The 13114-nt window shown below is 62.3% G+C and overlaps 1 protein-coding gene across 4 annotated transcripts in view; it reads left to right on the forward strand.

Moving 5' to 3' along the window:
- DENND3 (DENN domain containing 3) overlaps positions 1–13114 on the forward strand; it is a 50381-nt gene that overhangs the window by 20153 nt on the left and 17114 nt on the right. For 3 of the 4 annotated variants that reach the window (XR_005368835.1, XM_038555631.1, XM_038555632.1), the window contains exons 8-14: positions 827–987; positions 3488–3643; positions 5131–5227; positions 6660–6763; positions 7078–7271; positions 8954–9475; positions 12739–12998. Coding sequence is in view for 3 of the 4 variants with exons in the window: in XM_038555631.1 (XP_038411559.1) it covers positions 827–987; positions 3488–3643; positions 5131–5227; positions 6660–6763; positions 7078–7271; positions 8954–9475; positions 12739–12998 (1494 nt within the window). In the remaining variant the exon portion in view is untranslated. The remainder of the gene's footprint in view (positions 1–826; positions 988–3487; positions 3644–5130; positions 5228–6659; positions 6764–7077; positions 7272–8953; positions 9476–12738; positions 12999–13114) is intronic. The other variant, XM_038555633.1, reaches the window with a different exon arrangement.

The following is a 13114-nucleotide window of genomic DNA, read 5'->3' on the forward strand; positions in this document are numbered from 1 at the left end:
TGGGGAAAGGCCGTTCAGAACGAAAGCATCTCCCAGTCTGCCTTGCAAACAAGGAAGAACGCGCCACCCATTCTCTGACATTGAAAATGTGTCTCTTGTTCATCATTCGGGAAAAGTCCCTCTTGTTTCAGTCCTTTCCCTGGGGAATTTGCCTGCACGTTCACCTGACAGCTCACGTCCGATGTCGTGAAGGAAACCTGTGCAGGGATTTACCTGTCTTGGAAGATTCCGGAACAGGCTGCAGCCTGTGTTTTCCTCCGTGGGGCCTGGGGCCCGGGATGCGGTCCTACAGCGCGCGTGCTGCGGCTCACAAGCGTGCGGCCCGGCTCACCTCCCCAGTCAGTGCCGTGCGTTTGTGCCAGAAGACGGCGTGTGCACGCTTCCCGTGCCGCCTGGAGCACGTCAGAGCTGGCGCCCAGAGGGAGAGCCGGGGGCCCAGCCACGTTCCCGGGACCGCTGGGTGCAGCCTCAGTGTCTGTCACACGTCACGTGTCAGGCTGTACGAGTAACCCAGGCACGTAGGTCAGAAATTCTAAGTGCGTGCTCACCAAACCCAGGGCCCCGGCCACACTCGCGGGAGGGGTGGGGTTCTGGAACCTTCTGTCCCGGCTCCCTGAAGTGGCCGGCAGAGTGTGTACCAGGGCAGCTGAGAGCCTGGCCCGTGTGGAATCCTGACCAGACCCGGCGGATCTGAGCCACCCGGCTCGTTAACACGACTCGTGGCATGCGCTGCACGTGTGGTAGGGACGGCCTGTTGGATACGGGGACTCCGTCCTTGGTGACGCTGCCTCGGGCAGTGCAGGTGCGTCTTCCTGTGTTTTCACAGGTGTCCGCGAATCAGACTCTCACACCAATCTTTACGAACTTACAGGAGGCGGACGGCCTGGTTCTGATAAACATCGATAACGGGAGCATCACCTGCTCTAACGAGGAGGACGTTGACCTCCCTGACATCCCCCTGCTGGCGGCACAGACGTTTATTCAGAGGTAAGGGGGGCTCCTGTTGCCCCACTTCTGCGCTTTCCCGTCCCCAGCGTCTTCCGCCGTTCGGTCCGTGCTCCTGTCTTAGGGTTTGCGAGTGATCTGTGAACGTCTTAGGATGACAGTCGTCTGTCCACGTACGAGTTGAGTCATGGTCCCAGGAGGTCAAGTGCCCCCTCCCAGCCCCTGTGGTGTTGCCTTGTGCCTGTGAGCCTTTGAGCTCCTCCACCTCCTGCCTCCCTCCTCCCCCTCCCCTCCCCTCCTTCCCCCTCTCTCCCTTCTTTTTTTTTTTTTTTTTTTTTTTTTTTTTTTTTTTTTTTTTTTTTTTTTTTTTTTTTTTTTTTTTTTTTATTTATTTATTTATGATAGGCACACAGTGAGAGAGAGAGAGAGGCAGAGACATAGGCAGAGGGAGAAGCAGGCTCCATGCACCGGGAGCCCGATGTGGGATTCGATCCCGGGTCTCCAGGATCGCGCCCTGGGCCAAAGGCAGGCGCCAAACCGCTGCGCCACCCAGGGATCCCCCCCCTCTCCCTTCTCTTCTCCCTTTCCTCTCTCCCTTCTCCTTCCCCTTCCCTCCCTCCTTCCTCCCCTCCTCCCTCCTTCTTCTCCTCTCCTTCCTCCCTTCCCCCCCCAAACATGTATTCAGACCCCAGGGATGCCCCACACAGGGCAGGTTGGCAGGTATGTGTCCTGCTGAGCAGCTCACAGGAGGGCACCTGCCCCCGCCCCCCTCAGCGCCCTGGCTGCCTCCTCGCTTGCATGGTCTTTGCGACTCTGCCCCCCTCCCGCCCCCCAACCTTGGCCTCTGTCAGGCAGCAGCTTCTCCCCAGAAGGGCCACATTAGGCTTTGCAGCCTCCGTCCTGGAGGCGGGGACTTTCTTACCTGCTGCTTCTGGGGAGGGTGGCGGAGCTGTCACCATCTGCCAGGATGGTGGTGTGGTCCTGGGAGGGGGTGTCTGGCCGTCCTGGTGGGGCAGCGCCCTGTGAGAACCTAGGAGGTAAACCACCTACGTTTCTAGTTCACTTTCTGATGAGCAAAAGCCCTGTCCCCTGACGACAGTCAGAGTCTGACATTGTAGCGTGGTGGGCGCTAGTGTCGGGTGCGGTCTCGGCTGTGCATGGGTGGAGCATCCCTGGGGGTGGGGCTCTTGCCCTTGTCTGGGTGGTGGTGTCAGGATTCTAGAATAGACACAGCGGCTTGGATCTCTGCTCGGCTGGACCCCCAGAGGGTGGGATGCGCCGTCCTTTGGTCTCAGCCATGTGTGCTAATGCACATCTGGAGGGCCATGCCGGGCCGTGGTGGTCAGTGTCCCCCGGGTCCTGGAGTGCTCGGCTGTCCCCCGGGGCCTTTGCTGGGGCGGGACAGGAAGCAGGGCCCTTCCCCCCGAGACCCCGCCCCCAGTCACCCCTGCCCCCCGACCTCCCGGGGCAGCACAGGGACCCCCACTCTCACGGGCAGACTCGCTGAGCACTCAGGTAGGAGGGACAGCCTTCTCCGGCAGAGGGCTTGTCCCAGCACAGGGCACGGGGAGGGGACCACTGCCACAGGCACTGTACCGACTCGTTCCGCGTGGCGCCCTCCATCCCTTCCAGGTGGCGGTGCCCTGAACAGGTCAGCCGGGGTTGGTGCGGCTGGAACGCCCGTGTCCAGCAGTGGCTTCTTGTCACCCGTGGGGCAAATCCAGGGTGCTCGCCGGCCCCACTGACCCCTGGGGCCCTCTGGCAGCTGGGCTCTCCCTACCTGCTCAGGGCTGTCCGTGTCCGTCTGCTCCTCACCTTTCAGGCCCGAGGTCCTCGAGGGGTCTTCTTCAGCCACCAGCCAGGCTATCTTCCAGCTGTCCCGGTCTCTGACGCCCTCCTCGCCTCCCCCTCCCCACGATCTCCTATCTGGGGTGTGCGCTTCTGTTTCTTCCTACCTGAATGTAAGCCCCATCCTGGAGCTTTGCCTGTGGTCACCACGCAGTCCACACCCACACGGCACCTGGCGTGCAGGAGGTGCCCCAGAAGCACGAGTGGGGTGGGCGTGCGTTGGGTGTATCTTGCACGTAAACCACATGCTTGCTGGTTGGTTTCCAAAGTGCCAGGGAGGCCAGCGTGGTTGGACGCCCCTCTGGGTGGTGAGGGCCATGACACACAGGACGTCGGGTGCATCTGATCCTCCCAGATGGGGCGTGGTGGTGGGAAGCTGCCGCCAGGAGGCAGCTGGTGCTGGAAACCCTGTGGCCTTCCTGGGGTGGGGAGTGCGTGCCCTTGCCTGGTGGGCGCAGCTTGGGTGCAACGTGCGTGGTCACAGGTGAGGCTTCTGTGGGTCATGCACGGATGAGCTGTTTGTATGGAGCGACTCTCCAGGGCTGTGCGTTTATGACCGCCCTGCCTGTCTTCTGAGCGTCCTGAGTGTTCCTGCACCTGGGAGGGCGGCCCCCGGCCGGCCGGTTCTCCCCCAGCCCCCACAGCGTCTGGAGCACGGCGTGCACGGCAGTCAGCGACCATCTGTCCCTTCCAGGGTCCAGAGCCTGCAGCTGCACCACGAGCTGGACCTCGCCCACCTGGGTGCCAGCACGGACCTGAACGAGGGGCGCGCCCGCCGGCGGGCCTGGCAGCGGAGGCTCAACTGCCAAGTGCAGCAAGTGGCCTTGCAGCTGCTCTTCAGCATCTTCAGGTACCCGAGACTGTGTCTGTGTCCGTGGGAGGTGCCGCTGCCCCACGCGGACGCGGCTGAAATCCTCGCCCCTCCGGCCTCAGGGCAGGGGTGGGGGTATCGCTCTAGCTGGAGACCCTTGGGTCACTTCGGGAACGAAGTCCGCCCTCCCCGTGGCAGCACTTGGGATCTGTCCCCATCACGTGGTCTTGCTCTTTGTCCTCATTTCTGTGCGTGCCCCCCACACCATCCCGGGGGCCAGAGGTGGCCAGGTGCACCAGGAAGCCATGCAGCACAGGGATTGTGCTATTTCTGGCCCGAATGTGTGGTCGTCTGAGGCGTGTATGATACGTATGTGCCTAGATTATATTGCAAGTCTGTGAAGGGTTATTTTTAGCGAAAGAGCCTTCAGGCTGGATTTTTTTCCCCACTCTCTCCTTGATCGCTTTGCCTCTGGACCTGCCGGGTTGAGAGTGGAGCCTGCGGACTTGAGCACGCTCTTTGTGATTATTCAGTGACTCCAGATGTACATGTTTCCCTAAAACAAATAACTTACCAGGAAAAACATGGGACGACGGGGCAGCGGCCACCACTCAGGGCAGTATAATCAGTATGGATGCTAATATGTTATTTTTATTTTGTTCTTTTGTCCTTTTGAAATGAAATCTTTTATGAACAAGGTTGGGTTTTTTTTTTTTCTTTTTTTAAAATATTTTACTTATTTTTTTTAAATATTTTTTTTCTTTTTTTAAAACATTTTACTTATTTATTAATGAGAGACACAGAGAGAGAGGCAGAGACACAGGCAGAGGGAGAAGCAGGCTCCCTGCGGGGAGCCTGATGCAGGACTCGAACCCGGGACTCCGGGGTCACACCCTGAGCCAAAGGCAGATGCTCAACCGCTGAGCCCCCAAGGCGTCCCAGGGTTGTTTTTTATTTATTTTTATTTATTTTTATTCATTTATTTATTTATTTTTTATTTTTTGGGTTGTTGTTTTTTAAAGACCTTAGAAGCTTTGACAAATTTGTAAAGAAGCAGACAATACGAAAATACAGATTATCAGACTCTACGTCCCTTCGATAGTTTTCCCCTGACAGTGGAAAGCGTTGAGTGTCCTACACAGGGAACGTGGCCTGTGAGCCCGTTAGAGGCAGGTCGCGTGGGTTCACGCTCCGAGGGTCTGCCTGCCCCGGGGGGTCGCCCCCGCAAGCCCGCTGTGTGCGAACAGTGAGAACCGTTCGTGGCGGCCGCGTCCTCTGCGGGAGGAAGTTGGGTCTGGACGGGGAAGAGCCCTGATGTCCCTCCTGGGACGGAAAAGCCAGCCTGCGTCGCGGGGCAGCTGGAGCAGCAGGCGCGCCCAGCCCCAGCCCCCTGGGGTCCGGGTCCCCTTTGTCCAGGCCCCGGCTGGCAGAGGGTGTACTTCCTGTCGTGTGTGTCGCCAAAGACGGACGACTTTCTCCCGTATTTAAAAATATCTCAGCCCTGCGACCATCTTTCTCTTCACCAGGGAAGTGAAGAATCACTTAAATTATGAACACAGGGTGTTTAATAGCGAGGAGTTTCTCAAAACCAGAGCTCCGGGGGACCAGCAGTTTTACAGACAGGTGAGGAGGGCATGGGCTCGTGTGCGCGTCTTCTGTCCCGCGGACGTTTCTGTCCTTACGATGTTCAAGGTAAGTTTCTTCGGCATCGGTTAGTATCTTATTAATGACTAGTGTTTCCAGAAAGTTAGTTGTGGTGCGGTTCCTTCTGACCCCTTGGCCCTCCCTCCGTTTTGGGGTCAGCTCCTTGGAGTGTAACGTACGTGTCATGTGTCATGAGACACATGCATTGTGTCGCAGGTGATGCGTTCGGGGGGACGTGTGCGCCTCGAGCCATCTCCTCGAGATCGAGGCGGGGCCGTTCCGTCGGGCACGGCAGGCGGCCCTGTGTTTCTGTCCACGTGTTAACAGGCACGTGGGACGCTTCCGTTCTCGTCTATTTCAAGCCGCCGCGTTCGAGCAGCCTCTCCCCGGGGGCCAGGCTCCCCCTCCAGCAGGGCTCCCCAGCGCAGGCCTCCCGCGGCGCGTCCCCGGCCCCGCTCCTGCTCCGCCTCATTCCGCGGGCTTCCCCGTCCAGGGCAGCGCCCAGCCCAGGCGGAGGGCGTCCCATGCTGGCTTCTAGAACCCTCTGCAGAGCTGCCTCAGCCCCGAGCTCCAGGGGGGAAGCTGGGCTGCCTGCCTCGGTGGCGCCCTGTCCAGCTGGTGGCCGGAGGGGCGTCCGAGCCTTGCTGCGGAGCCGCGGCTCTCGTGCCTCAGGGCCACATGGCAGTCGTTCACGTCAGCCAACCGGCCCTCGACCCGCACCCCCCGGGTCTGCCCTCTGACCTTTGCTGGACGGACTCCATGCTCCCCCCACCCTCTGCTGTTGAGGGGACCCCAGCCGAGCTCCCCACTGTCCACCTGCTTGCTCCCTGGGCACATGGACAGTGCCCCAGCGGTCCCCGCGAGCCACAGCTGCCACCTCCCATCGCTCCCTGCCTGCCCTCTCCTGCAGCTGTTCTGCATGTGGGCCCTGTACCACTGCAGCCTTCCTGTCCCCCGGCTGGGCAGTGGCCTTTGGGCCTGAGCCCTGTCCCCCGCGGGCTGCTGGCCTGCAGCAAGGAGCAGGGTAGGGACAAGCTCTGGCAGCTGGGTTGCCTTTTCCCTCGAGAGACCAGCAGCTGGGTCATGGGAGCCACAGGTGTGCACCAGCCTGTGCGTTTGCTGCGAGGAGGGGGCCATGGTCCCCAGAGATCCAGGATCAGAGGCCACAGGACACCGTGGCCCTCATTGTCACCAGGGGAAGGTGGTTGAGCTTTTGAACTTCTGGTGATTTTTCAAATGCCGAGTGTTTGGGGAGGATGTGGAGGGTACAGTAAAGACAGCTACTGGCTTAGGAACCTGTGTCCGAGGAGAGGCCGCGGCCGGAGTGGGGGTGGGGGTGGGGGCCGGGCAGCGCTATGGGCACTCTGGCCACAGAGCGTGGTGGTAACTGGCCTCCCGTGGTCTGTTTCAGGTGTTGGACACCTACATGTTTCACGCTTTCCTTAAAGCCCGGCTCAGCAGGAGGATGGACGCCTTCGCCCAGATGGACCTCAACACGCAGTCCGAGGAGGACAGGTGCTGCCACCGATGGGGGCGCGGGACTCTGGGGACCCAGACGCCCCAGGAGTGTGGATTTATTTGGGTGGATGAATGATACATTCGACCAGAAAATCTCACATTTAGGAACATATAACACGTTGGGCTCGTCCCTGTGGGGACACAGCTGCTCACTGCGCCTGGGGACACCCACACACGGTGCTCCCACCCTGTTTTCCACTCGAGTGTGTCTACATCTGGCTCCGGGTGCCGCGTTGGAGAGGACTCTCGGGCTGGGACGTGGTCTCTGGCCGTACTCGGATCTATAAGGTGTTGCTTTTCTCTAACCCCAGGTTAAACGGGATGCTGGCAAGTCCAAGAAGACCAACCATTGAGAAAATGGCCTCGCGGAAATCCTCGGCCCTGCACGCCGTCCACAGGCGGATGGTGGTCAGCATGCCCAACCTGCAGGACATAGCGGTTCCCGAGCTGCTGGCCCGGAACTCGTCACTGCGGAAAGTCGACTCCACGGGCTGCGGGAGCGTAGGTGATACACCGGCCCCCGTCTGGGGCACTGTCTCCCGTCACCCGGCTCTGATGTCGCTGACCGTGGCTGAGCCTGTCTCGGTGCAGGGGAGTGGGGCGGGTTTTTTTCTTTTTTTAGCAGTTTAGTTGTTTGAAGTATTTTTAGAGTATTTACTTTGCAAATTATGTTCATTATGGAAAATGATTTCTTACCTGCATTTTCCGACCGTCGGTCATGCTGCTGTAGACAGCGCTCTACAGGGTTTTGGTGTCTGCGCACACACAAGGACGTGCAAGATGCATGTTTACACGTGGACGCGACGACCGTTAGGCCCCAGTGGGTGCCGCGCCATCTCTGGCTCCCGGGGGTACAAAGGCCCCGGTGTCCCCGGCCCTCATGGAGCCACGCTCCCAGCAGGAAGTCAGAGCCTGAGCTTCGGGTGGGCGCCCCGCCGGCACGGGGAGAGCAGCATCAGGGCTGCTGATGGGGTTTGGGTGTGGGAGCCGCGTTTCAGCAGAGACAGCGGGGATGGTGAGGCCAGGCCCCCCTCCCCCTCCGGTGGCAGACGGCAGGTGGAGGGACAGCATGGGCCCGTCACCACCATGCTGGGCTGCAGCTCCGTCTCGGAGGCAGGTCTGTGTGCACAGTTTCCTTCGTGTGAAGCCGCTCCACAGCACGTGTGCACGCGTGCAAGCCCGTGTCTCATTTGCATGTAAGCTGCAGCAGCACGTGCCGCGTGTGCTTCGGGTGTCTACCCTCAGGAGTCGCGCTCCATCCACAGTGGCCGGGGGCAAGGCCAGGTGCCATGAGTCAGGGGGCCCTGTGGCCGCTGCCTGGGCCAAGACACCAGGTCCCAGGGGTGCCTCCTAAGGAAGGCACACTCAGGAGGCCTCAGGGGCGGCAGCGTGTTCTAGACGAAGGTCCTGTGTCAGAGCAGGCGTCCAGGCAGCACCTGCTGGTACTGGGCCCCCCACAGCGCGTGCAGGCCGTGTGCCCTGGGCCGGGGACTTCGCCTCCGGGCCTGTACTTGCTCTCCTGCCAGCCAGGGGTGCCTGTCACTGTCTCACTGCCCTGTGGGCGGGCGCTGTGCCCTCTCCGCCCTCTGAACCTTCATCCACAGCCCCCCAGCCCTTCCAGGCTTCACGGGTGACGCCACCTCCCTGGGGTGGGGGGTGGCCCTCCTCCAGGCCTGGCCTGGCCCCCTGGCCTCCTGGGGGGCCCTTAGGTGACATGGACGGAATCCGTGAGACGCGGCTGGGTTGGTCAGCTCCGGCACGTAGCAGCGCCGCGCCTGGGACGAGCAAGGCCGCAGCATGTGCGTGCGTGAGGCAGGTCGATGGTGGTGGCCGTGTCTCAGTGTGGCTGTCAAGCCAAACGAAGCCGCCAGCATACGGGGCTTCGCGCTGGCCTGCCGCGCTCCCCGGCCTAGGTTGTCCACGTGACCCTCCCCTGAAGACTCGCTACCAGATGTTTCCATTTAGCACTGATGTCTTAGCAGACACGATTATCCTAGGGTGCCGTGGAAGCAAAGTGGGGGACTCGGGGGGCCCTCGTCCAGCTCAAGGCACGTGAAGCTTCCTGGAAGAGGCTCAGAGGTTCTGACCTCACGTGGCCCCCCAGGGCGCAGAAACGTCGAGCCAGACTAGATGACGGGGACACGCGGGGTTTAGGGTCAGCTGACGGTGTGTGTGTTTCCCTTCTAGTCCTGAATGTGACTCCTCCGTCGACCTACATGTTCAAGATCCCAGAGATCCACTTCCCGCTGGTGAGCCAGTGCGTGCAGGCCTACTACTCCGACTGCGTCGCCCTGCTGAGCAAGGCCATGGGGCTCCTGGCTCCCGACAGCTCCGTGCTCCTGGCGAGGTATTACTACCTCCGCGGGGCCGTGCACCTGATGCAGGGGCAGCTGCTGGACGCCCTGCTGGACTTTCAGAGCCTGTACAAGACGGACATCAGGATCTTTCCTGCCGATCTCGTTCGGAGGACGGTGGGGTCCCTATCGGGCCCCCAGCGCGCCCAGGCCGAGCGTGTGCCTGAGCTGCGGCGGCTCATCAGCGAGGTGGTGGACAAGCCGGGAGAGGCCCCCAAGCCGGACGACCGCGTGAAGAACTTCGAGCTGCCCAAGAAGCACATGCAGCTGGACGACTTCGTGAAGAGGGTGCAGGAGTCGGGCATCGTGAAGGACACCAACACCATCCACCGGCTGTTCGAGGCGCTGACCGTGGGTAAGAGGCAGCCGTGGCCCCACCGTGGGGTGTCGGTACGTGGGGACCAGTCCGCGGAGGGGCCGCCCGAGGGTGTGGGGAGTGCGACCGGAGACCCCGAAGCTGCTGCAGGCTCCGTGCCCCCCGGGGCACCCGCTCCCCGTGTGCCGTCCCTCCTGCACTGGGACCGCTTCCTGCGCAGCCAGCGGCACGACCGGAATGCCGTGTGGTCCTTCGTGGCCTGGTCCCTTGGGGACCTTCTGCCCCTCCCTCCTCGGGGACCACCGACCCCAACGTGAGCGTGCCCTTCCGACTGTGTCCTTATATGTTTGCTAAATGGGTGTGTCCAAAGGCGGTACGTTGGTTCGTGTGGTCTCGAGTTACGCGGACTTGTGTCCTGCTGTGTCGGTGTCTCTCGGTGACATTCAGCATCACGTCTCACCCCTCACCTGCACGTCTGGTTTATGGAGCCGGGTTCCCAAGGGCACGGCAGGGGCAGAGCACGGTACGCTTGCCTGTTTGGCCATCGGTGGCCCGTCAGAGGCCTTGGTGACCTGCGCCACAGCCGCTTCCCCAGGTGGCTGTGGACGGGTCTCCCCGGGGCTGGTGTCCCCATCCTGAGAGCTGCCCTTGCCCTCGGGGGCTGCACTGCCCGTAAGACACCCACTTCCTGCCGCCCCGCACCGCGCTGGGTGCTGCCTCCCATGTTCTGTGGATTGGACGAGTGTCCGGGAGCTGTCCCGGCGTCTTCTGTCCATTTCTGTCTCAGGATCGTCGTCTTCTCCTTAGAACAGTGGGGCCACCTTGTGTCCTCGGCAGACGTGTCCTCTGTGGAACGTGGGCCTGGCAGCGTCTCCCCTGGGCTCGGCCGTGCCCCCGTGTTCATGCACACGTGTGCTGCTTCTCCCACAGTGGAGGCTTGTCCACGGCCCCAGGCCGTCAATCTGACCCAGGTGCAGGCAGCCAGGCCCCCCCACCCCGTCACCTCCCCGTGGAGACGTGACACCGCCTTGGCCCGGGCAGGGCGCAATGGAGCTCGTCGGGCCGGGTACCCAGGGGGCACCTGTGGGGCGGACAGTGCGGGTGGATGAGCCACGTCCAGGGGTTCAGAGAGCCCCGGGCAGCCAGGCAGGGGGAGCACAGGACCCCCGTGACACGCCTCTCAGGGGAGACCCTGCCCCTTCCCTTTGTGGGGCCCTCACGAGGATGCAGGGGCAGCCAGTTGGTGGAAAACCCAAGGGGGACAGCATCCAGCCACTGGGGAGCGAGAGGCCCGCGCTCTGACAGCTGCCCCGCGGCACGAGACACCGAGGGCCCTGGATAGCGCTGTTCCCCCGCAGGAGGAGCAGGGTCAGTCCCGCTCCCGCGGCACGTTGCCGCCTGGGGAATGTGGTTTTACCGCTGGACGCGTGGCCAGTGCCCAGCACTCCCAGGCTTGTGCCAGCAGCAACGCAGAGGATGCCCCGAGGGCATCGCAGGCGTGGGCGATGCGGACGGGGCCGTTGACCTCCCGTTGTCACTTTGGTCACCTTCACGTCGCAAACACCACCAGCGAGTGGTCCTGGGGCTGGGACGTGCGAGCCGCTGCAGGGCAGCTCCTGACACACGTTCCGGCCTAACAGCCGCGCGTTAGAGGAGTCGAAGCTCAACGCTCCCGTCGTGGGACAGACTGAAGTGGCTGCTCGTGTGGCCGCGGGGCCGGGTGTGTGCTGCGTGGCCACGGGGCCTGGGGCTGCAGTGACACCACCTCTGCCGCGCAACGGGGTGACAGGGTGTGGGACGGAACCGTCGGCGTTTCTGTGCAGAGTTGGGGACCAGTGAGCCCCCATGGGTGCGTGGAGCTCTCGGATGTGCGCTGTCGGGTTCCGCTGCTGCCCGGGAGGGCTCTGGCCCAAGCTGCCTGTCCCTCTCGGGTCGGCCTCCCGTGAGGCTGGCTGGGAGGACGGGGCTCCCGCGGCACCGGCGGGAAGGCACAGCCCCCCGCACACCGCAGCATCCGCCCAGCCACAGGGCTCGGCTCCACACTCACCCTGCCCACAAGGGCTTCCCTCCTTGTGCCTCAGTTTCCTGATTTGTGAACAGCCGGCGTCCTGAGGGGGCAGGAGGATCAAGACGGATCCATGTAGGGTGGCGCACGTGTCGCACAGCATGGCGGTGCCGTGCCTGAAACGTGTGTGCAGCTTGGCAGCTGCCCGGCCAGGACGACTGGCTTGGCCGGGAAGGGAGCACAGGAATGTTTTATGTGGGTCTTGAAGGATGCGTAGGAGTTTTCTGGACCAGTGCGTGCAGAGGCACGTAGAGTCTGTTTCGGAGTCTCTGTGGTACGACTGGAACGTGGGGTATGGAGGGACGAGGGGCTCAGTCCCGGGGAACTCGGGGCCAGGGTGTAGATGAGGAGCCCTCAAGTGTTAGAACGTGAGAACGGGACCTCCTACTTGTATCTAGGGCCTTCCAGCGCCCGGTGCGGCAGGCCGTGGGGGCGGGCAGCTCTGAAGGCCAGGCCGTGTGGGACGTGAGGGGGGCAGGGAGAGGGACACGCCGGTCAGGATGCGGGCCGAGGCGGAACCAGCCAAGGTGGGGTTAGAACGGCCAGACGTCTCGGCAGTCGGGGGTGAGGCGGGGGCCCGTCTGCGCTCTGCAGATCAGCACGCAGGTTCGTTACACGGCTTCCTGGGTGTCCCAGCGCTAACCAGCAGAGCTGGCCTTCCGACCTAGGTCTCTGGCGCCAGAGCCCATGACCGCTGGGCATTTAGAAAGGCTGTCGTATCCACTGCGGTCGCCTTGGTGACAAGTGGTAAGACTCACTTGCTCACGTGACCAAAGAATACAGAGATAGGGCTGGCTTCAGGCAAGGCTCGATCCAGGGATATAGGAGGGCCACCCAGGGGCTGGTCTCTTTAGCATCAGCTTCATTTGAGGACTTGCTCCCCTCCTGGCCGGCCCCAGGATGCCTCCCACCAGGTCTAGCGGTGACCCGGGGCATGGCCACCATAACAAGCGTGACCCAGGGGCTGCAGGGGCTGCTGGGCTCAGGTCACGGGCGTCCCCATCCTGTCCCCATCCCCCGGAGGGAGTGACCACTCTGGGGGAGAGGGGAGAGGGTGCAGGGGGAGCGGGGAGGGGACGGGGGGGGGGGGGGGGGGGGGGGGGGGGGGGAGGAGGCGCTGAGTGCTGGCGCCACCTGCTGGCCGGTGCGGGCAGCGCAGTCCAGGGGAGCTGGCCGTCCGCTGGCCTCCGTGTTGGGGCCGTAAGAAATCTTTTTTTTTTTTTTTTACAAAATCCAGGACACCAGAAACAGATTGACCCGGAAACATTCAAGGATTTCTACAACTGCTGGAAGGAGGCCGAGGCGGAGGCCCAGGAGGTCAGCCTGCCGCTGTCGGTGACGGAGCATCTGGATAAGAACGAATGCGTGTACAAGCTGTCCAGCTCCGTGAAGACCAACCGCGGCGTGGGCAAGATCGCCATGACCCAGAAGCGCCTGTTCCTCCTGACGGAAGGGAGGCCGGGCTACGTGGAGATCTCCACCTTCAGGAACATTGAGGTGAGCACCACCACCCGCACTGCCCAGTGCCTGGGGGCGCCCCTCCTGCCGTGGGGATGCTGGTAGGGATGCTGCTGCGTCCTCGCCTCACGCCTCATGTTCAACAGGCTGGTTAC

This window comes from Canis lupus, chromosome 13 (genome assembly GCF_011100685.1).
Source record: "Canis lupus familiaris isolate Mischka breed German Shepherd chromosome 13, alternate assembly UU_Cfam_GSD_1.0, whole genome shotgun sequence".
Lineage (NCBI taxonomy): Eukaryota > Metazoa > Chordata > Mammalia > Carnivora > Canidae > Canis > Canis lupus.